The sequence below is a fragment of the Ciconia boyciana genome, chromosome 1 (assembly GCF_034638445.1).
Source record: "Ciconia boyciana chromosome 1, ASM3463844v1, whole genome shotgun sequence".
Taxonomy (NCBI): domain Eukaryota; kingdom Metazoa; phylum Chordata; class Aves; order Ciconiiformes; family Ciconiidae; genus Ciconia; species Ciconia boyciana.
The window spans coordinates 93328098-93351097 of record NC_132934.1 but is presented as its reverse complement, the minus strand read 5'-3'; the positions used below and the strand labels follow the sequence as shown (position 1 = coordinate 93351097).

Genomic DNA, 23000 nt, shown 5'->3' with positions numbered 1-23000 from the left:
GGGGATTAAACTTTGTTTTGACGTTACTGGCAAGTACTTTGTCCTGTCTCTTTTGTATGCTCTTCTGGATTTTGATGTCAACTGTGTTAAAACTAGCCTTGCGCTTGTTAATGCAGTTTCTGGGCCTGCTCCCATTGAAGTCATGGCAAAGATCAGGCTGATTTTGGAGGCGGCAGAATCAAGTCCTCTGTTACGATCTTCTGGATGCGTTGTTTTAGTAGGTATTTCTGCTGTGCCACTGGCTTGTATTTAATATAAGTTTGGTCACTTTCTTACTGCAACTCTTGTAGGCACCCCTGCTCTTCAAATACACACTGGAAGAAGGCTTAAAAGCTAGGAAAGCTACCCAAGTCTTTGCTCCAACAGGAAAATTTATCCATTGCAACTTCCCCCAAGGAATGCTTAACAGTGTCACTGGCAGTTTCTGTGGGTTTTTTCTGGTTTGGTGGGGGTTTTTTTTGTTTGTGTGTTTGTTTCACTCTATTATTGTTCCTAATTGGACACGGACAAGATTTTTTCTATTGTTCCTAGACAAAGATAATTTTTTTTTTTTTATTTAGTACTTAAAGGTAGGTGCATGCTTAAGCATATAAAGAAGTGGGCTGCTGTCAAAAAAGCCGTTGTAGCCACTGCCTCTTTGACTTGTGATCCGCTCTGTGAACAAGAGCTTCCAAGACCCGGTTCAGAGGTGGCTGTAGGCCATGGAGACACCGAAATGCTCCCTGCTCCCTGGGCACTCCTGCAGCGCTTCATGCAGATGCTGACCGGTGGTGTTTGTCTGGTATACCACTCCTCTGTGCTTTGGTTTATATTATACAGATTCTGCTTTCAGAGAGAGGAGTGTTTCATCTGGTGGTTACCAGCATGAATGGACGCTGTGATATTTATTGTCTGTCCTGTTGCAAGCCTGACCCCATCACGTGACAGAGACAATAAAATGGAGATCGGTCTCTTCAGGGCAGCTTCATGTCACACCTTTGCGATGATTTGTGGTCCTCCTTCCCCAGGGCCTGTTCCTGACCACTGGTCCAGCTGCAGAGAGGCTGTAGGGTGCTAATAGGTAGCATAGGATGCGGGATTTATAGCATTGCTGCCACATCGATGGCGAAATGCTTGTTCTGGTCGACGTGGTGGTGTCCTGCGGTTGCGGGTGTGAGGGTTGGCTGGGTGTGTGTGCTCCCTGAGAGCTGCTGGGGGAAGCAATGTGAAGCAGGGCTGAGCAAAAAAAAGCAGCTTTGGAGGAGAGCATCCTGCTCTCCCTGTGGAAAAATGCTGTTTCATGGGCACTAGAGCATGCTGTGGAAGGGCATCTGTTGATTAAACTTTTATCTTGGAGCAGGATGGAGTTTCTAATGAGAACAGGAGTGATTTTCCTGCTATCATGAGCAACCCACGTTTAAACAAAGTGGAAGAGTGGCAGCTGGGAGAGAGAGATTTGCTTGAGATGTGGAGGTCCCAGGGGACAGCCCCTGCTCTGAGGAAGATACGGCAAGGGCTTGAGCCTGGGCTCACATGTGGCAGGTGAGCTGTGACATTGCCCACTGCTTGCCTGCCCAGCCCCTGGAGCAGTGGGGAGAAATGCTGCTTAAGGAAATCAGCCAAAATCACAGCTCCCCTATTTCTCCTTCCTTCTTGACCTCTTCATCTCAGTTTAGTTTTCCTGCCTTTTCCTTTCTGCCACCTTTATTCCCCACTTCCCTTTGGTATCTCGCAGGGCTTTTGCCCAACATCACTTTCCCTGCGTCTGCCGGGCCTGCCTCCTCTCTGACCTCTCCGTAACCCAAGAAGCAATTAGAGCCTCAACCTCAGACTTCAAGTTTTGGGGTTTTTTTGTTTGGAAAGGATGAGAAGGGAAAAACAAAAGCAGTGCCCTGACTAATGTAAACTAGCCACAGGCACATCTGTGCCTGCGCGATGACGGCTCCTGGTGGGAACTGCCCATCCCTCCCCGCGCTCTTCCTCCGCTGCAGTTGCTGACAGGGAGGGGAACAACCTGACACTCGGCTTGCGTTGGTGTGGGATTCGGTGTGGTGGAGCCTGGACCAGAGCCAGCAGCATTGCCCAGTGCTCGCCACCCCTCCTGCGGGTCCCACAGTATCGGCCCCCAGCAGAGCCATCCCCTGGGCTTTCCTTGCCCGGGTGCATGCTCTCCCTCATTCCCAGCTCCTTTGCCTCTCTGTCCAAATAGGAAAAGGCGTAGATAGATAATTTTTTTAACTGCTTGTATCAAACACCCTAATGTGAGTAACCCTTCTAGCCAGTGGTGTGAAGTCTCTCGGACGTGGGATGGTTTTCACTCTGTGTTTAGTACAGCATCTGTCTGCAGCTCTGACTGCATTGACACTGATCTCTGTCTTTAGTTGTGATGTGAATGATAAAGTGGGTATTGTTTTCATATGGCAAGAGATAGGATGATTCAGGCAAGTAATACAGTGCAGTAAATTCCCTGCTTCTAAGACTAAAAGTGTGTTTTCACATCACGCTTGTGTCAATGGGTGACCCCTTTCCTGCCGCCTCCTCTGCAGTGTTTCTCACCACAAAGATGCAATGTTGTCCCATCGCGAAGCCTCAGATAAGTCAGACTTCCTTGCTGCGCCGTGAGCTGAGTTTGTAGCAGGCGTGGGGCAAACTGAAAATGCTCCAGAGTAGGTAACTGATCTCCACAAGTGTGTGGCTATATTGATGTGGTTTTCTGAGGGGATCCTGACCCTTTCTCCCAACACCAACTTTAGCACGAGAGTAGGCTGAGCTGCAACCCTCTGTACACTTGGTCGGGGTCTCACAGGACCCCGATACCAGCAATTCTGCTGATTCTCTGATATTTGATGTTCAGCCCTGCAGATGCACGACCTGCACCCCTCGGTATGCGCTGCAGATGTGCAGTCCCTTTGAGAGTCCTCAGCTCTTTAAATTAGGATGTTAGCTGGGAGGCTGGAGAGTCTACAGGTGGATCAAGGATGAGAAGGATGGGGAATACGGAGGAAAAGTTGGTCTAAAGCTATGGCAGCTCTCCCAGGTTGGGACTGAGGCTGGACTGAAAGGTTTTGACTGGAGAGGCATCCTGTCCTGGCCGCAGGGGCAGCTCCAGCGACTGCCGCGGGGCTGCTTGCCCCCCTTGCGTGCTTGGGAGAAGGAGCCAGAGAGCAGCCAGCAGCTCCGGGCTTGTTGCAGCAACAACATCTGTTTCCTAGGTGCACTTTGTTTCTGAAGAGGCTGCGCAGCACGCTCCATCTGCGCCCTTCTCTTTTTTCTTTTTTTGTCGCTTGTGCCGTGTTCGGCAGACAAGGACGGAGGCACTTAGGGGAGGCGAGCGCTTCCCCGGGAGGACCCTGCGCCAGCCTCCATGCCAGCGCTGGCTGCCGGGCTCTTTGCACCCGAAGCAGCATTGTCAGCGTCTTGACAGCTCGCCGGCTGCATGCTTATTAGTCGCTACTTTCCTCTTGCCCTCCACCTCTCCTTCACCTCCCTAACCACCTCCATCCTCTCCCTTCCCCCTTCCCGCTCCTGCCCTGCCGGCCGGCCAGCCCTTCGGGGAGCCCCCAGCCTCTCCAGATTAGAGCTCCCCAGGGACTTGGTCCTTTTGAAAGGAAGAAAGAAAAAAAAAAAAAAGGGAAAAAAAAAAGGGGGGGAGGGGGGAGAAGGAGGGGAGGAAAAAAATTTATTAAAAAAAAAAAGAGAGAGAGAGAGAAAAGAAAGAGGGGGAACAGAAGAATGAAAACAGACCCAAGGGGCAATAGTCCCTCGAGCCATTTCACTGCATTACAATGAATATGGACTCTATTAAGCTCCGTTCTGCCTGTTAGTGTTTCCCAGGGCAACACAGCTCCCATATGGCAAGCATGCAGCAGATTAGGGTAGGCCTCCGGGCTTCATTGAGGGCCCGAGGCTTGACTGGCAGTTGAACCCCATCCTTCCCCCCCCCCCTCACACTTGACACTGCCTGTGTTTATCTAAAGCAAAAAGGGCCGGGGTGGGAGAAGGGGGCATTTGGGGGGTTATTGTCCTGGGCAATGGGAGAGGGCAGGGAGAGGGACGGGGGGGTGATGAGGGAGGGAGGTGGGATGGAGGAGAAAGGGGGTGGGGGGGTGCAGCCCCTCATACATATTCAGGAGGGGTCTTGAATGGGCAGAGGAGAAATAAAGCAGATGGAATTCATGTTAAAGAACAGCCACAATCGCCCTCCAAAAACAAGGAGAGAAAAGCGGGCAGCCTTAAAGGAGCGTAGGGAGCAGCGTTTATCCAATTAGCAGGGTTGTCAAATTGAATTTACTCAGAATGGAGGGGGAAGCCGGGGGGGAAGGAGGGAAATTAAGTGTCTAGGGCATGGGGGGAGCACGATATTGAAGAAAGGACGCGGGTTTTCTTTCTTTCTTTCTTATGCTTTAGCCTTGTCTTTTCAAGGGCTGGAGCTGTTTTCGGGGCACGCCGAAGGGCAGCGAAAGCCGGCGTGCATGCTCTGTTTTAGCACAGGGCTCCTCTCCTGGTAGCTGCGCAAAAAGGGAGGTGTATCCCGCGGGGCAAGGCCATCCTCGCATCCCTGGCCCGCCCGCAGCAGGGCTGTCTCGGGCTGGCAGGTCCAGCCACCCTGGGACCACCGTGCCGCAGCCGTCGCCCGAGGCAAGCTGCGTTCGCTGCGGTGCCACCGCTGTGGTGACACAGGGGAGCCCGTGGCTGGCACGAGGGTGGCCTTTCATTCTTCAAGCAGCCTCACGCTCGCTGGCTGACGAAATGCCAATGTGAAGGGGTTTGCTGGGGCTCAGCGAAGTCAGCCTGATCGATGCCTGCTGGAAAGTGGCACTCATTTCAGAGGAACCATAGAACGGAGAGGTGCCAGAAACTGCAGGCGTTGGGTCTTCAGGGGTGTGAGCAAAAGTCAGACGGGCGATGGGAAGACTTTGCATCCTGTTGCTAATTCAAAGCCAGCATGCCCAGTCCCCTCCCTGGTGATACTGCACACTGTTGTGGAAAGGAGCTGCCCAGGGCAGTAGCTTCGTCTTGAGGAAGACGAAAAAAAGTCACAAAGATCGCTGCATGTTTTGTTTGGTTCGTTGCTGGTTTGGTTTGCATGAGCAGTTCTGTTCAAGGAAAAAGAGCTGTTTTACCTGCGAGTTTAGTTTATTTTTTAGAGAGGTGTCTATTGCCATTGAATTAGTCAGCACTTGCTTGGAGAAAATATGTGGTTCTTTTTTAGGGTCACCCAGTGCCCAAGCACGATTTGTAGTTTGCAGGCAAACTTGCTCATCTGCATGGTGGTGGTGCCATGCCAGGTTTTGCTCTGGATATTTTTCTTCTCCCAAATATGAGTATTAATTTATCCCAGGCTTTCTCTGTTGTGGCTTCTTGATGGACTCGCTGAGCTCACAAGTAGCCAGTAAGAGAGTCTTTTTTGCCTAATCACTTTTAAAAAGGGAGGGGGGGGGAACTCCTCACAGAGTTAATCAAGGGCTATGTTAACAGAGCTAATGCACTCTGAAGTCAGGAGCTTTCAGTGCTACAGAGGGAAGCAGGCAAGCTTTTATCCCTGTTTGCACATACGCTGTGCTACCTCCTTGACTTTAAACACGGTGGTGTAACGTGGGATGCTGCCTCTCTCTGCCCCCTCCTGACACCCCCCACTTCCCGTTCGGGATCCTGCCTCTCCCTACGGCATCCGCACCCCAGTCCCCGTTGGATGCCCATGCTGTTACGTGGCGGGGGGGAGCGTCTCTCCTGCTGCAAACCTCTCCTTTTCCAAGACCTTTCAGAGAGAGGAGGTATAGCTTAATGGTGTGAACTTAATACTTTGGAGTGGGGATGGGGATTGGTAGAGGTTAATTTTGCCCTCTGGGATGTTACTGTTTGATGGTTTTGGGAGAAGCAGGGGTGCCCAGATTGCCGTCCATGCCCAGGAATCATGTGAGGACTTTGCAGCTGACCTGCTCAGGTGTGTCACCTGGACAGTATATTTTCAGCTAGAGGATTATACAGTTGTATGATGGCTTTTTTCAGACGGGATGCAAAAGATTTGAGATCCAAGAACAGCTTGCCTGATGGGATGGAGGTCCCCAGTCAGAGAGCTTTTGATTTCCAGCCCTGACACTGCTTTACTGTATAACCTTGGGCCAGGTTGGCTTCCTCTTCTAGCCCTCAGGTTCCCTCATTTGTAAAGCAAAGCGGTACTATGGCTTTTCTGTCTCTTACATTTTCTTTTTCAGTGCTTTAAACTCTATGGAACAACAAAAAAAATACTGTCTTGTATTAAAAACTAATGATTACAAGTAAAATTGGCACACTGTACTGTGTAAGACATTGCTTTTTCTGAAGAGCTTAATAAGTCTCAATGTATAAAACAGAGAACTGGGAGTATCATTGTCCCTACTTGACCCGTCGGAAACGGAGACCAGCTGCAGTGAATTCTCCAGAGTCACCCAGGGTGTCCCCAGCTGGCAGCTGGACCTGAGTTGCTGCAGCCTTAGCCTTAGTGCGAAGCAGCCCTTTCCCCTTCCCGCCGTTCCTCCCCTGCACAAAGAGGGGATCAGGGTCCGGCCGCCTGCCACAACACCAAACTGCCCTCGTGTGTATCGGCAGGTTTTCTCCATCTCCCGATCCGCCTCTGCATTTCCCCCCCTGCCTGCCCACGGAGCTGGGGTGTGCGGTGCGGGGATGCTGCCCCGGAGTCGGGGCAGAGGCTGGTTCCTATTTGGGAGCCTTGTAAATCACAGACAGCGTGGCAGTAACAAGGGCTGCTTGGCTGGCCCTTGTTAAGCAGGAGGGGGCTTGGGGCTGTGGGCAGCATTTCCTCAGTAAAACCTTCAGTTTCTAATCAGCAAACACCTCTCCTGCTGCCTGCGCTTAATTCGGATCCCTTTTTCCTTTCCAGCTTTATCACCACCCCCGCACACGCGCGCGCCTTTCTTCTCTTTTATATCTTTCACGTCTGGTTTTTCTTTCTTGCTCCTCTCCCTTTGCAGTGCCCTCCATCGCCACGGCACAGCTGGAGCTGCGCGCAGAGGCCTCGGTGGGCTTAGGTGTGTGGCGGGAAGCCGAGCCGACAGATTTTACACCCCCACTGCCCCCCCATATCTGATGAAGCTCTCGTTAATTTTGTTCTCCTAATGGCCCCTCCTTTGATTTACTGGGCTGTCTGAAAGGGACCTAGAGCCTTTGCTCCACCGACAGGAAATTGTTATTTTAACCTGGCAGGAAAGAATTAAAAATAAATAAACAAATATTTTTTTGTTTTCCCTCCCCCCTCAAAGCTCTTTAAGTGACCTTAACTCTTTCTTTTCCCAAACAGCAATTAAGCAGGAGCTGTTGAGGCTGGTGGTGTCGGTGGCTGCAGAAGTGTCAGCAACCAGGGGTATCCTGTAGCGTACCTGCCTTGGGGAGAGGAGGCAGCAGAGCAATACGCCGTCACACAGCAGCCCTGCGGCTCCCGGCACAGCAGCCCTGCGGCTCCCGGCGCAACCGGGACTGCCACCTCTGGGAAGGCAACTGGAGCGCCTGGGGCCTCCTCTGCTCCCCACCTCTGCTGCCTCTCCCGCTGCAGCTTGCTCTGGCGGTGCTTGCAGGGACGCCGGGCAGATTGAAAGCTGCCTGATTAATAAAGTTCCTTGCTTTGCACTACTGCAGGCTGCTTAAGGGCAGCATTTTCAAAAGAGGTCAGCTCCCATTTAGGCATCGAAATAAGTTGGTTGCCTATTCAGGAGAGCTCAGCATGTCAAGAACTGAATGCTTTTGAAAATCTGGCTTCAATTGTGGAAGCTGAGAATTTCGAAATCTGGCCCTGTATCCTAACAGTTCTTTTGGAATTGATGTTTTCATTCATTTTCCTCATTATTTTTATGCTGGCCATTTACTTTTTGTATTTCACTCAGCTGTGAAAGAAATGGCCACATGTCCCTATTTAGAGCTCATATTCTGCCTGGAGGTTTGGGGAGGTACCATACACTTGTTGCAACACACCTTCTCTCCTCAGTCTCTGCTCAGTACTGTTCAATCTCCCCAGTGCCGTGGCCAGATTTTTTTTATCTCCCCTTTTTTCTCCCCACCTATTGCCCTTCACCGTTTTACAGACCTGGGAGCAGCCAGTTTAGTCATTGCATCGATGTGCCTGGGTGGTCCTAGCTCACGAAGGGTCCGTTACACATTTCTGCGCCTTTGGCTTTGCCCTTCTGGCCAGAGGCTCTGTGCGACGCAGAGCTGCAGGGAGGTCTGGTTGGGAACGTCTTTGCCTACCCCCTCCCCCAGCATGGGCTCCAAGGAGCAACTCTTTTCCATCCAACATTTTTCCATCCTGCTGCCAAACCCATCCAGATAGGAGGAATGAGTCAGCTTTGCTCTGTAGGCTTCCAGCACTGAGGAACAAGATGTTAACTCCTATCCCAAAATGTTTCTTCTATGTTGGTGGAAGGCTTCTATCCCCAGCAACCCTGATGGTGCGAGGTACAAACTAAACCTGGGTTTTAAGCCTAAACTAACTCAGAGTCTTTTCCAGATGAGTGTAAGTAGTGACGCATCAGTGGTGTCAACAGTGGTTGATTTTGGAGGTTATGCTTGAAGGGACTTGTCCCTTCTTTTTGACTGAGATGGTTATGGAAAGGACATGCTCAAACAAGTGATGGGTCAGTCAGTGACCACGGTGGAAGTAGGTGTTCTTGAGGATGTTCTTGAGGATGGTGGTTGCGACTAATGAGCTCATGTATCTGCAGGGGGAGCAGGCAATATAACTGCTGTTTGGGCTGGCTGCTGTGGCTGGTTTGGTCTTGGGCTTCTCCCCTGCCAATGTAGACATGCCACAGGAACAATTCTGAAATGCCGTTGGGACTCGCAGGTCATCTTCTTAGTGCTGCAGCTGGAAATGTGCTCAAAATCCTGTAGCTGCATTACAGTGTCTGTAGAGGGAAGTCTGTCCTTGACTTCAGCCCTTTGCCCTTGGTTGAAGCTGAATTCAGTCTGACATCTGGGATGTCTCTTGGTGCAGCCACTTAGATCTTTAATCCTCCTGACCTGGCTTGTCTGCTTTAGCGTTCGTTCATGACAGTCTCTCCAAAACAGCTTCTTCACAGCAACCTGGGTTGTGACGGGTGGCCTTGGGCTTCAAGTTTTTTGGAGATTGTTGATGCTTTTGAATAGGAACCTGGTGGTTTGTCCGGACAGGGTAGTTCAACTCAAAATAGGTAGTGTGTTTCAGGCAGAACAGTTAATCTGAAATCTTTCCATAGATTGGGTCTCTTAGTTTAGAATGAAGGTATATTGTGCCAAATTAGTGTAATCCGCCCTCAGCTCACTGCGCTGAATTTATTCAAATTTAGAACTGGCTATTTCTTTTCTCCTGAAAAAGCGTCCCTTCCACTTCAGAATAATTCCTTGCAGAAATGCCCTGAGAAACTTTTACATCTCCTAAGCAGTCCCATCTGGATTGAAACATAGGTATGCCCAGTAGCAACATGGCTAGTGTCTCAGGAAGAGACTCTGGAACTGTGGCATCACCTCTGTTTTCATATAGCTCGGGACTCGTATCTACTCATTTACTTTTGTGTTCAAGCTAGAATATATTCCAGACATGGCCAAGAAGTGGCAGCAACGCTTGGCGAATATCTCCAGAGACACTGTGTTGGAAATGTTTGTGTTTTGCTCCTGAAAATTGCCTGGTGTGCATTGCTGGCACAGTACAGGTGTTCACTGCGCCAAATCTGAAATGGGGAAGGGGAGTGAGTGTTATGTGTCTGTGTGCACACATGTAGATTTGTACCGAGGGCTGAGGATGGGATGTCTTGGGACACTCACGACCATGCTTGGGGGAGAGGCTGGAGAAAAACAGTGCTTGCATCAGTGTCTGTAGCCTGCTCAGGCCGCCGGCTCAGTGAATCCCTGGGAGTTTAGGGATGTTGGTAGAGAAGCTAGGCAGGGCTGGAAAGCAGAGGGAATTCTGAGGGTTTCATCCGTCGTGTCTCTTGTCATCCGCAGGAATCCGCTGCCGCACCTCCACTGCATTCCCTGAGGCAGCTTATGGGATCCTTCCCTGGGTGCCTCTGCACCAGGACACACCGCATGGGATGGCAATGACACGTGGAAAGAAGAGACCCATGTCCCCCATCCCTTGCCTCATCCTTGCAGCCGCTAGCTGCTTTGCCAGACTGAGTGAGTTTCTGTTCTTACCCATTTGTTCCATTTCGTTTATGTTTTGCCTTGATGCTGGTTAGCATAGCCATGCCTCAAGCACAGAGTGGTTTTCTCTCTCCACTTCTTCCTCAATAGCCTTGACCAAAGATCTAGGTTCAAACACTCCACCAAAGGGTAACGGGTACAGTCGGAGTTGGACATCTTTGTCTAGTGGTGCCAAGAAGAAATGGGGCTGGTGTGCATCTCAACGCACTAGAGTGGGTGTGTGGGGAGCTAAGGGGAAGGTGGGGAGCGGCACAAGCGGAAGCGATGGGGAATGCAAAATGTACCAGCACTGCAGTTTTTTCCTCTGTCCTTTCTTTTGCTGAGTCTCACAGAGCTTTCTTATTCCCATTTTTTCCCTCTGTGCAGGTGAATCTCTGCAGGTCACAGTACAACCTGCCTCCATTGTCCAAAAGCTTGGGGCCCCAGTCAGCCTGGGGTGTGTGGTGGACCCCCCCAGAGTTAACCTCACCTGGAGACTGAACGGGAAGGAGCTGGCTGGATCAGACAAGGTGCTGGGTATCCACATCGAGCGAGGGAAACTCGTCATCACAGCTCTCAACAACCACACCGTGGGGCGATACCAGTGCATTGCTCGTGTGCCTGAAGGAGTCATAGCCAGTGTCCCCGCAGTGGTCACATTAGCTAGTGAGTAACTTTCGTCCTCTGCCATCCCCTGCATTTCTCAGGCCATCACTCATGCATCTTGAGAGGCTCATCCACACTCATTTGTTCACGCGGGCATCAAGGGAGGGCTCCTTTGGCTTAGGCCACTTTGTAGCATTTTTGATCCTGGACTGGCTGTCCTGTTGTGGCCCAGCCATGACCCAGGCAGTCCTCCTGCATGGTAGGCTGCAGACCTGTCCTGCAGTGACAGTTACTGCAAGACCACAAAGAGCAGGAAATACTGAGCGATGGGGTTTGTGTGCACGGTTGGTTTGCTGGCTGTCATGTTGCCCCATCTGGTTGCTGACTTCTTGGTAACCTCAAGGTTACCGAAAAGTACCTGCTGGTGCTGATGGCCAAACCGCTGCCTAGGCTGCTGTGGGGCTGTCGCCAGTGCTGGGTCAGTGTGTGCTAAGTTTTGCTGCCTTCTTTACCCACAGCAAGTGAAGTCCTTTGCCCTGCTCATGCTGTGGTGGGTCCTGCACTTTTTTGTGTTGCACCTGGGTTCATCATAACCAAAGTACCAGCCCCCACGCCCACAGTAAGGAAAGGTTGGTCTGGTTGTGGTGAGGAGGCACTCCTGAGCACCTGCATTAAGCGGCCCTTTGTGCGCCATTGGGAAGATCCTTGCCAAAAGGCAAGGTGTGGGAGAATGATTGCATGGAGATGTTGAAGGCAGAGGCTGCACTGTCCTCATTTGGTAAGGCAGGCGAAGAAGTTGGAAGGAGGCAGCTACAGGAGAGCAGAGTATCTAAAAGCACTCGTAACAAGGTTTTTGTCTTTAAGGGGCAGGAGGCTGTATTCATTACCACTGCCGTTGGTCCTGGGAGGGTGTGCTCCCCCTTTCCAGGGCTTTGTCCTCTTCCTACGAGGTGGCAGTGGCATGGAAGCAAAGAACCACCTTGTTTCTGAGCCACAGCTCTGAGCGAGGGACTTTGCTCCTATCTCTGAGCTTACGTGCTCCTCACTGCTGCCCTCTGCCATTGGCAGCAGACCAAGGAGATGTGTGTGCATGGGAGGGAGTGTCTTAGAGCGGGGAACTTCTCTTATGGGCACCTGGTTTTGGCCAGATGTTATGCTCAAACGTAAGAAAGTGCTGTATTTGGATGCATCTGAGAAAGGGCAGCCCACACCTGCTTGGAGATGGGGGGGTTCTGTGTGGACCACCCGTGTTTAGGCAATGGAGAGTCTGATCTTCTCAGAGACCCGTGCAGTTTTTGGTGGAGGAAGTGCGTGCAGAGGAGACCACCATCCCCTGGCAGTGACAGTCCCCAGGCGTGGAGAGGGCTCCATCATCCCAGCAAGGGGGAGTTTGGGGCTAAGTCTTAAGAAAATGAAGAAGCGAAGATGTTTGTGCAACGTGGGGGCTGGCTTTGCTTTAAAGCCAAGAGCTATTGGCTTGTCACTGATAAATTAATCAGGAGTTGAATGTTTAGGCCAGGCTGGGTGGGAGGAGGAGGCAAAAGAAAGCAAGGGTTGCTGAGCTCTGAAGCGGGGTGGGAGGGGGTTGTCACGGGGCCGAATCTGTCAGGGGATTTGGCCTGAGCCCCGTGCCGAGATTAAGTTTCGGAGAACACATTCCAGAGCAGAAAGGGGGCTGTGTGCGCTGGTGGCCTGATAGAGGGAAGGAGAGGAGGGGAGAGGTGGATGGGATTACCAAAGGCATGGTTTGCATTTAGGAGAGCAGGGTGTGCACAGCTCCTCAGCCTGATCGGTTCCTTCTTAGGCTGATACCTTTTTCTTTTTTTCCCCTCACCCCAACCCACCACCACCAGCTCTGTCTCCTGGGATAAAGCATGGCTGTTTGACCTATCTGTCTGCTTTGGTCTAGCATCAGTGGTGGATGGGAGACAGGTCCTAGAGCACCAGAAGGTCCCACCGTGTCCGTCAGGACAAATCAAAGCCACAACTGAGTAGTCCGTTAGCCCTCTCTGGAGCCAAATCACCTTCGTCTACCGGATTGCAGCTGGGGAAGGGGGTGCAAAAGAGAGGGACTTGCCCATTGCTGCGGTCCCTGCCATGGCAAAGGCACTACTGCTGAGGGGTGGTCAGGAGCACCATTCAGTGGAGCGCACAAAACTGGAGCCAGAAATTGGATGAACAAGCAACTAATCCATCGTGGAGCATCCCTGTGCTGCTGTCCCTTGTCCTCAGGGGGAGTTGGGGGTGGCAGAGGCCATGTCCCACACACCTGGACGGCCTTGGGCAATAAAGAGCCCCCAGGTGGGGAAGACTTGGCAGTCAACGAGTGAAGAGAGACAGAGGGCAGCCCAGGAAAGACCGTGGGGCTGAAGGTGTAGGAGGGAAACCTTCTGGAGGGGTTCAAATGACGAGTTTCGTGTTTGTGAGCTGGAGGCTGCTTGCAACAGTGGCTTTGCAATAGTCTGAAATAACAGAAGGCACAGATCTGTGGTGGGACTGAGTTTGAAAGCTATGGTAGCAGATGTGCCATGGGCTCTCACTTCTGCTCCAGACCTCCTCTACGGGCCTTGCTCTCAGCTGGTTTAGTGGGGACCATGGTCCTGGCGGTGGAGAGGGAAGCCCCTGGCAGGTCAGCACTGCAGTTGATACATCTCTTCCAGATCACCTGCTGGGCTGAAAGAAAACCCTCTGAAAGTCTTAGCCCCATCCAAAAATTATTTTGGGGGGCCAGGGGGAGAGTGAAACTAGAAAGTGAATGAAAGCAGCAGGGCGGGGCAGGGTGGAAATATTTTCAAGGTTTTAGGTTTATTTTGGAAGAGGACCTGGAGTCATTGGAAAAAGTGTCTTGCTAGGTTTCGAGGGGTGTAGGTAACATCATCTGGCCAACTTTTAGGCTATTTCCACTCCTTTCTCTCCTCCTCCTTTGGAGGAAACACCCTCCCAGTGCTGCAGGCTGTGCATGCCCAGTCCCTCAGGGCCTCCTTGTGCTTTGCTGACAGTCAGCAAACAGATAACCATCGCTGCTGTGCTGGCAGCCACGACGTAGCCTTGGGACCAATACCTCGTTCTCCCATCTGTGGCACAGCAACGCCGAGTCCATCTCTGCTCTCCCTGGCTCAGAGGGCTGGTTGAAACCAGCATTTAATTCCTCCAGCAGAGATAAAATAGCTATTGTATAGCTGAGGGGTGGAGGGAGGAGGGATTTGCAGAAAGGGGAAGATTTCTTAAAGCAACAAAAGGAGGACCACTTCAGGCATTACTTGGGCACTTTTGAGTCCAGTTAGAGCCGACCTGGTGCTCCATGATCCCACACTCAACCTTGGCAGTCCATGGCACATCGGTGCAGACAGATACCTGCTGATCACTGCTGGCCTGGCGTGCTGCACAAGATCAGCTCCGCATGGCCCCGAGGCAGCCCTTCGGCCCGGCAGTGATGGGCTGGAGTCCGGGACAGCTTGAATGGATGGGACAGGGGTATTCCTGGTTTTCCGAGCCAGGTTCTAAGCCTTCATATGGCTGAGAGCTGCAAGAAAGAGACAGGTAGTTTCTCTGCCCACTTGCAGGTGGCAAATTTGCCATCATGCTAGAAGCCCTGCTCCAGCCCCTCTCCTGGGTGGAGGTGCTGTATGGAAAAGGTATGGCTGCAGTGGGCTCTGGTGGGGCCGGATAAATCCACCAGGGGCACGAACATGGCGCTGTGGGCTGGTCCTGCAACAGCAAAAGGCTTAGGAGGTCGAGACTCCTTGGTGGAGCTCACAAGGCAGCTGAAGTGCCGGGCTGGAGCAAAGCCGGCACGCAGAGGTGGTGAAAGCCATGCAACTCCCAGCGTTCAGCTGTGTGCATGGAAAAGCAGCACAGTGAGCACAACAGCCAGCCTGACCTGGATAGGTATCACATTTAAAAACAAAACAACAAAATAGATGAGGGGTGCAGCACGGGGACTCCACCTGTTCCAGTGTACCCCCATGGCCAGGGACGAGAGGAGTGCGGGGCACCTGTGTCCCGTGGACGCTGTGGGACAAGGGAGGCTCACTGCCCCACGGCCCTCCGTTGGCGCCGCCGGCGAGGGCAGCCCTCGGCTTTGCAGCAGCACGTGGGGGAAGCTGGGCCTCAACGCGCAGCGCTCCTGGGCAGTGACCCTGCGCCGGGTCGGGCTGGGCATCCCCCAGGAATTTGCAGCTGCTTTCTGAAGACAGCCCCATTCATTTTCCTCCGGCTGGGCCTCTCCTCTGACAGCTCCCCGGAGGCGATGGTGGGAGGGAGGGAGGGAAGGGGGCGGCTTCGTGCTGGAAAAGCATTTGCTGAGCAGGCACGGGGGGCTCTGGCCCCAGGGGCAGAGGTGGCGTGAGGAGGGGAGAGAAGGAAAACACAGGTGGTGTTTCTTGAGCTGGCGGAGCTGTGGCACGAGGGCTGTGCGACGGGCCCACGGCGACGTGGGGGAGTGGGGCTGGGGCACGGCGGGGGGGATCCGCGTGGGGGTGCATGAGCAGGCGGGAGGCTGGGGGGCTGCGTCTGTCCCAGCGAGGCGGGAGGGGGCTGGTGGTGACAGCACCGGTGCCCAGGCTCCTGCGGTGCTGACTGGACAGGCAGCAAGAGCCATAATCCCAGGCTGCTCTGACAGCCGAGAGGGGATTAGTGGAAGATGCCTGCCCCCAGGCTGGGGGGCTCCTGTCCCTGCCCATTCCCCTTCTCGGGGTCCCTCCCTTCCTTCTCTCACCCTCCCCTACAGCGGTGAGGACTTTCACCTTGAGGGCCGGCATTTTATTTACTACTGCTTCTTCTCTGAAGTTATTTATGGTCTCCCATTCATTTAATCTGGTCTGTCTCGGCAGCCTCGTTGCTTGGCCCCCAGCCCTGGGATTCAGCTGGTTTCCCTCCCCGATGACAGCGGCGCAGCTTGCTGCAGGGCTGACCCTTCCCGCACCCCAGCTCGCCCCATCGTGCCTCGGAGCAGGGCGCAGATGGACACAAGCAATGGCCTTTGGTTGCACTCTCTTCTAAACAAAAAAGGAAAAAAAAAGGGAAAAAAATAAGCCCTGTTATCCCAGCACGGCTGGGTTGGCAGTGCTCTGTCTGTCTGTCTGCAGCACCTCCTGGCCGGTGGCTGGTGGATGAGGACTTGCTGCTTCCCTGTGATCAAGCGTGTCTTTTAAGGACAAGGACATGGGCTAGCATGTCGGGCGCTGCCATATAAAAAGGAAAACCCAGCCAGGGGAGAGGGGATGTGGTTTCTCCCAGCTGCGGCGGGAGTTAGACCTGGGGTGCAAATTGCATGTTAGACATGGGGCACAGCTGCTGCTGGCTGGGCAGCCGAAGGGGCGTGCGCTGCATCCCCTCCGGCGCTGACCCACTTCTCCACCCCTCCCTGCACTGCCTGGTGGGGGGAGGCATGCATGGCTCCCCACATCGCAGGGGGGGCTCATTTGAAGCCCCCAGGGTGAAACTGTGTGTTCTAGCCCAGCATGGCAGCCTCTGTTTTGCTGCGCTGGGGCCAAGTGCAAAGGGATGTGCGAAGGGAGGGGCTCGTCCCACGCACAAGGATTGCCCCCACCACGGGGCCGGCGGTGCCGCCAACCACCCCTTGCCAGCTCCAGCCGACCCATCAGCATTAATGGACAGCTGTATGTGCCCGTACCAGCGGGGAGCAGGGCGGTTGAGACCGCCCATGGCCAAAACCCACTGGCAAATAAAACAGTCTTGTTCGCTGTGGGGGAGCAGGAATTTAGGGGAGTAGTTTGGCAGGAAGCTCGTCCACTTGCATATTGGAAAATAGTTTGTCCCGGTGTCCACCTGATGTCTTTCCCCTCTCCCCTGCCGGTTTCGCTCCACTTCCCCGGTGGCACCCAGTTCTTGCTCCCCCAGCCACCGCAGAATCCCTTTCCTCTGTCCTTTCCCCCTCTTCCACAGCTTTGCCCCTCGTCCCCTGTGGCCAGGCTGGGAGGGGAAGGCAGGAAGAGCCGGAGGTCCCACTCCCCTCCGTGGGGCTGGAGCACTCACAGCTGTGAGAGCAGTGGGCTGAGCTGCTGTCTGGGGGGCTGCACATGAGGCACCCTCACATCTGCCCAGCACAAGATTGTCCCAGGGGTCCCCCGGCACAGGGAACATCATTTTCCATCTCCAAGAGTGTGGTGCTCCCTGGTGGGCTCCGCTGTGCTGGGACCGTGGGTCTGCTCTTCCTCCGGGCTCCTGGGCCCCTTCTCCTCTTCGGGGTCTGTGCGTGTGTGTGTGTGCAGATCCCTGCCAGCATTGCTGGAGCCTATGCCTTGGCTCTGAAATCTTAATTTGGCTGTGATGAATCCAGACCACCAAGGCGCACATTAATTTTCCTGATGCTCGTTTATATTTTGTTGATCAGAGAAATATGCATGATGTGGGCAGGCAGACACTGGGCTCTTGCCTCTTCTCCACCTCTTTCCATTTCTGTGGCTCTTACTATTTTATTCCTTGATCAAATATAAAAAGCAAAGAGGAGAAAATATCCAGCACCCTTCCCCTCCCCAGCAGTAACTTTCGTTGTTGGAGGAGCGCAAGGCGCTGCCAGCTTTTCACAAGTTAAGAGTTAACCTTCATCTGGCTTTAATACCCAGTGGAAACATGGCTCCCCTCCTCGGCTTGTCTTAAAGGATTAATCACATTTCTGAAGTTCACCCGTATTCCTTCTTTTTATTATTATTTTTTTTAATTGAACGATGCCAAGAAATTCCAGAAGTATTAAGCATGTTCACTGCAAATCATTTTTATGACATTGCAAAACCTCCCCTTTTCTTTTCAACCTCCTCCCTTTCCCTCAGATCTGGGCCCGGGAACGCTGGCTCCCCCGGCAGCCGCCCGGCAGCCCCTCCACACCGCGCTCGGGGAGGCTTTCTCGCCGCCTTGCCAAGAGAGCTGGTTTTTATTTAAACTCCATAAAGGATCTTGCTTTAATCAGAAAGTCTGCTTGAGAAATTTCATGTCACTTTTCCATGACTGTGGGTGGGAGAAGCTTGGAGCCAGAGTTGTCTTTTGCTCTTGGAGAGCTGCTGCATTTCCCAGAGAACAAAAACACATTTTTCTGCCGGCCGGGGCTGCCAAGGGAGGCTGCCTGCCGTCTGCCCGCCGCCAGCCCTCCTGCTTCCCCCCGGCTCTCCAAACTGCCCGAGGTTGCGGGCACCACGTCCCGGGATGGGTTTTGAGGGGCGAGGGAGCTGCTGACAGCGCGTGGCCGCACTGTCCCATGGCGAGGGATGCAACACGCTGCCTTAGCGTGGGGTTTTGAAAAGGGAGTGCGGTCTCGTCCGGGTTTAGCGGCGTGCTGCTCGGGAGATGTGTGTTAGTGCCGGGTCCCGGGAAAGATGTGGCGGCTTGAGCCTTGATGTGACAACGTGACTTGTGACCAGCTGTGGGACGTGCAGTTGTCGCTAGTGGTCGCCTGGGCTGGTGCACAGCACTGTAAAAATGCACGTGCGGGACTTTTTTCCTGGCACAAAACCCTCTCCCTCTCAGCACAGGCTGACTGAGACAAACTTTGGGCTTGCAGCGCCCCAGAAAGATTTGCCATTGTGCCCAGGGAGAGAGGGGACCGGTTTCATCTCCGGGAAGCTTGGCGGGGCCAGGATGGCTTACTCCCTGCCCTGCCAGATCTGCGGGGTTTCACCTCAGTCCTCTGCTCCTGCTTTGAAAAACAGGGAAAAGAAAACAAAAAGTCAAGTGCCCCTTCCCCCCCGCCCCTGTGCTTCCGCTCCTGCTGCCTGCATCAGCCCCGCCGGGGGAGCAACCCCTGTCACAGCCCCGCAGGGGGACACGTGCTGGGATGAGGTGTTTTCACGGCTGCTTCAGGGAAGGGGCAGCTGTGCTATGTAGAAGAGCTGCTTTTCCTTGCAAGTCCCTGTTCTTTGAACTGGGGCGTGGGCACTGCTTGGGCACATGCAAAGCCTCGTGGTTAACCAGCCTTTGGCTGTGAGATATTTGATGGGAGCAAGAGTGCCCGGAGCGGAGACACTGATTGCTCAGGGCAGCTTTGGGAGCATCCAGTGCTCACACACCTTCTCTCACTGTGTCCGTCGGCATCTGTGTACCCTTGAAGTAGGCTGGGCTCCCTGAGTTATGACTACAAAGTTAGCTTCTTGATAGCAGGACGGCAGCCGTGTTTGAAATAGCAGGCGGCAGAAGGACCATTTTTGGCTGCCCTTCAGTGTTGCAGTAAGTTGGCTCATTTTTTACTCTCAGGCCAGGATTTTTCACACCCAGTTTCTCAGCTGTGGAGCAGGCGGTTTCTCCAGAAGCTGTGTTCTAAGTTATCCATTTTGTAGGAAGGAGGAGGAGAAAAAAAATAAAGCTCTGAAACCAGGCCAGTTTCCCTAGCTGCTGGGGACAGAGCAGTCCTCTGCTGGCACCGCCATGAAACAGCCCCGGGTCCGCAGGGAGAGGATGAGCTGACACCAGGATGCTGAGCCAGCCACTGAGATGCCCTGTCATTCACTCTCTCTGCAGATCTCAAAGATTTCAAGTTCGATGGCCAGCATGTGATCGAGGTGGATGAAGGGAACACAGCTGTGATCGCCTGCGACCTGCCCGAAAGTCACCCCAAGGCTCAGGTCCGCTACAGCGTGAAGCAGGAGTGGCTAGAGGCCTCCCGAGGTGAGTGCCATAGAGGTTTGTCCTGCTAGGTCCCCTCCCAGGACCCTGTTTTACCCTTCCCTACCAGCAGTAGCTTTCTCTGCCTGCTGCCTCCTTGTTGTCCCTTCGCCGCCGGTCTGAGCACAGGTTAGTTTAGGGTCTCTGCCAGGTCTCCCTGATGTCTCCGCTGCCTGGCACTAGGGAGCCATGTGTAACACCAGCTGTGGAAAAGGAAAGAAAGTAGAACTAGGTGATGCACCACGTTGCTCTTCATTGGGCATCTCCATATGTCCGTGAAGTGCTCCTTTAACCCAGTGTGGATAAATGCAACTTTTGAATTTGGGGAAATTTTTAAAATTTGGATCTGAATTTTGCAGCTTCACTCCAGCCTGTACTTGTGACAAGCTAGCTTCACCTAAGGCTCTGTTCCTCCCACCATTGCATCATTGCTTCCCTGATACTTGAACCAAAAGGGGTCATTTCAGTGCTGTCAGTGTTATCGTGGTGTTTTTTCCCTTCCCACTTGCCCACCTTTGCTCCAGAGCACTGCATTTCTTCCAGATGGGAGACATGTTTTATAACCATGTGTCCACCTCCTCTTCTCTCCCTACAGACAATTACCTTATCATGCCATCCGGGAACCTTCAGATCGTCAATGCCAGCCAAGAGGATGAGGGAACTTATAAATGTGCTGCCTACAACCCCGTGACGCAGGAGGTGAAAACCTCGGTCTCCAGCGAGAGGCTCCGTGTGAGACGTAAGCTGCTCTCCCTTCACTGCACATCTTCTCCGTAGCACTTCCAGCCCTGGGATCATGTACCAGTGCTATTGCAGCTGGTTTTCCATGTGAACCGATATCAGTTGCTGGGAAAACTCCTTTCCAGCAGCAGAAGGCCCCAAGGTCTGCTCCTGGGGTATGTGTGTGCAACCCTGGGATTGCCGTACCTCCTCAGGAGTTGTTCTTGGTGATGGGTGAGCAAAGGCCCTTAGCCCTTTGGCAAGACCTCTTGCTGTATGCATGCATCCTTTAAGGAATGACCCTCTTGCCCTGCTTTGCCGTTTATCTACCACAGCGCAGGGGAGCAGCACTAGCCCTACCATTACGCCTACCTGCACTCTGCACAGGGCGCTTTCCAACTGGCCACCTTCCTTCCCACCCACCTCCTTCCTCCTCCTCTCCTCACCAGGCTCCACAGCGGAGGCAGCCCGGATAATCTACCCACCCGAAGCTCAGACCATCATTGTCACCAAGGGCCAAAGCCTCATCCTGGAGTGTGTGGCCAGTGGGATCCCCCCACCGCGGGTCACCTGGGCCAAAGACGGCTCCAGTGTCTCCGCGTACAACAAGACACGCTTCCTGCTCAGCAACCTCCTGATTGACCCCACGAGTGAGGAGGACTCGGGGACCTACAGCTGCACGGCTGACAATGGGGTTGGGGAGGCTGGAGCCGCGTTCATCTTCTACAACGTGCAGGTGTTCGGTGAGTGCTGCTGTAGCCCTTGTTTCAGGAAGGGCTTGGACTTTCTCCAGTGCTTTCAGGGGAAAATACTAGTGCTGCTGTACTCTTGCTCTCCCTGGACAAATCACAATGTAAGGCAAACCCCTGCTTGCGGTTCCAGTTTCTGGGAGATGGGATGAATTCTTCCTTGAGGGTGGTAGCTCCTCCTTCCTGGCTCCCACCATGAGCTGGAGATGATGGATCCTCCCTTCACCTGCGGAAGCTCTTCTCTTGTCATTTGTGGCACTGGGTTTGCGCTAACTCTCCACGCTCTAGTGGAGGACTGGCTGCTTCTTAGACATATTTGACATTGGCATAGGAAAGACATCAGTTACTTGCTTTTTGCTCTGTTCTGTAGGGAAGCTCTCTATGGGGTGGGAAACGTAAGGGGTACTACACCTTAGATATTTCCACCATGCATCCTTCCCCTTCTCACAAGTATTAGGGAGACTAAGCCTATGCTTTATTGGATCGCATTTCATCCAGGTGCTGGTGGTGTTTTGGCACAAGCGCAATCTTTGCAGAGTAGCATTTCAGCTCAGAAAAATGGGACTTGTAGGTGGCTGCTGTCATCTGAGAGGGCCTTGGCCCACTTCTCCTTGCAGTTCATGTGGATGCTGAAGGGGAGGCACAATGAAGCAGACCCCCGTGGGCCCCCACTAAGGGAGTGGGACTTGAGGGTGGGGTAAGGATCCATCACTCTGCCCTTGTCCCTGCCAGAGAGGGAAGTGCAAAGCCATGACCATGCCATACTCCCTGCCAAGTGGCTCTCGGCAGCCATGTTTTTTCCCTGCACAGAGCCCCCGGAGGTCACCATGGAGCTGTCCCAGCAGATCATTCCCTGGGGCCAGAGCGCCAAGTTCACCTGCGAGGTGCGAGGGAACCCCCAGCCCTCCGTCATGTGGCTGCGCAATGCCGTCCCCCTCTCCGCCAGCCACCGGCTCCGGCTCTCCCGCAGGGCGCTGCGGCTGGTCAGCGTGGGGCCCGAGGATGACGGCATATACCAGTGCATGGCGGAGAACGAGGTCGGCAGCGCGCAAGCCATGGTGCAACTGAGGACAGCCCAGCCAGGTAAGTCCCTCTCTCCAAGCTTGTGACTGTTCAATCCCAGAGCCCAACACACAGGGAAAGAGCAGGGGGAGCAGAAGAATAAAGTTGGTGTGTAACCCTCCAGCTTGTGTTTGAGCTGCCTTGCTCTTCCCTCCCTTTTACCCTACACTTTGAGTGCTTTTTTGACTGGGATCTCTGTATCTCCCTGTAGAAACAGATGGTAGCAGTTTTGCTTCTAAGTGCAGTGCTATGTGTGCATACTTGAGCTATCTCTACATGAGAGGCATAGGACGTCTGGGTGTAGTGCCTTACCCCATGGCATAGTCAGCTCTGCCTCTGAGCTTGCACTGAGCAAGAGCATAAACACTGATGTGGGTGGATTCACCTGGGGTAAGACAGGTACCACTTGCTTCCTTGGACCCTGCTGAACTTATCCAGGGTAAGAGGGGCTTCAGCGAGGGAAGAAGCCCCATGTGGCCAAGGCCTGTTCTCAGAGAGGCCCCGGTGAGGTGTGTTAGGTTTATAGCGGGAGAGGGAGAGATTGTTGCCAACACCTTCTTGAGTGGCACAGCAGGCAGCACCGCCTGAGACCTGATACCTCTAAGGTACCTGTGCTGCAATGGGTCTTTAGCGCCGGTCTTCTGAGCGGTTCAAGAGGCTCATAGCTCTGCCTTCACTGCAGACTGGGATGGGCATTTACCCTGCCTCGACACCTTGTCTTTCAGGAGCTACACTCAACCCTGGGCCAGATGCCCAGCTGGGCTCGGCTCAGCCTCCAACACCGCCTTCCAGGGACAGTGCCTTAAAGCTGCCCCTGGATAAAGCTGGACTGCTAAAGCCTGGGACGACCCCGCTGGCAGCATCTCCACAGTGTGCAGCCAACAGGGAGCTGGTGTCTCCAGCCGAGGCCCCCATCATCCTCAGTTCTCCCCGGACATCCAAGACAGACAGCTACGATCTGGTGTGGAGACCCCGGCCTGACAGCAGAGCCCCCATCCTCTATTACGTGGTGAAGCATCGCAAGGTATCGCTGTTTCGCCCTGCTCCCATCTTTCCTCTGCGCCATTCCACAGGCAGGCTGGTGGCCTCACTGCACGTTTTCACACCTCGTGAGCAGGTGCG

The 23000-nt window shown here is 53.6% G+C and overlaps 1 protein-coding gene across 7 annotated transcripts in view; it reads left to right on the top strand.

The window, feature by feature from the left end:
* The window catches only part of BOC (BOC cell adhesion associated, oncogene regulated), a 56380-nt gene that overhangs the window by 21186 nt on the left and 12194 nt on the right, over positions 1 to 23000 (top strand). For 4 of the 7 annotated variants that reach the window (XM_072882525.1, XM_072882509.1, XM_072882517.1 and 1 more), the window contains exons 2-8: positions 9949 to 10122; positions 10516 to 10794; positions 19204 to 19350; positions 19943 to 20086; positions 20517 to 20810; positions 21627 to 21899; positions 22604 to 22902. In XM_072882525.1, the coding sequence (XP_072738626.1) occupies positions 10038 to 10122; positions 10516 to 10794; positions 19204 to 19350; positions 19943 to 20086; positions 20517 to 20810; positions 21627 to 21899; positions 22604 to 22902 (1521 nt within the window). In that variant the 5' untranslated portion in view covers positions 9949 to 10037. Of the gene's footprint in view, positions 1 to 9948; positions 10123 to 10515; positions 10795 to 19203; positions 19351 to 19942; positions 20087 to 20516; positions 20811 to 21626; positions 21900 to 22603; positions 22996 to 23000 lie in introns of all 7 variants that reach the window. The other 3 variants (XM_072882493.1, XM_072882482.1, XM_072882530.1) reach the window with 1 other exon arrangement.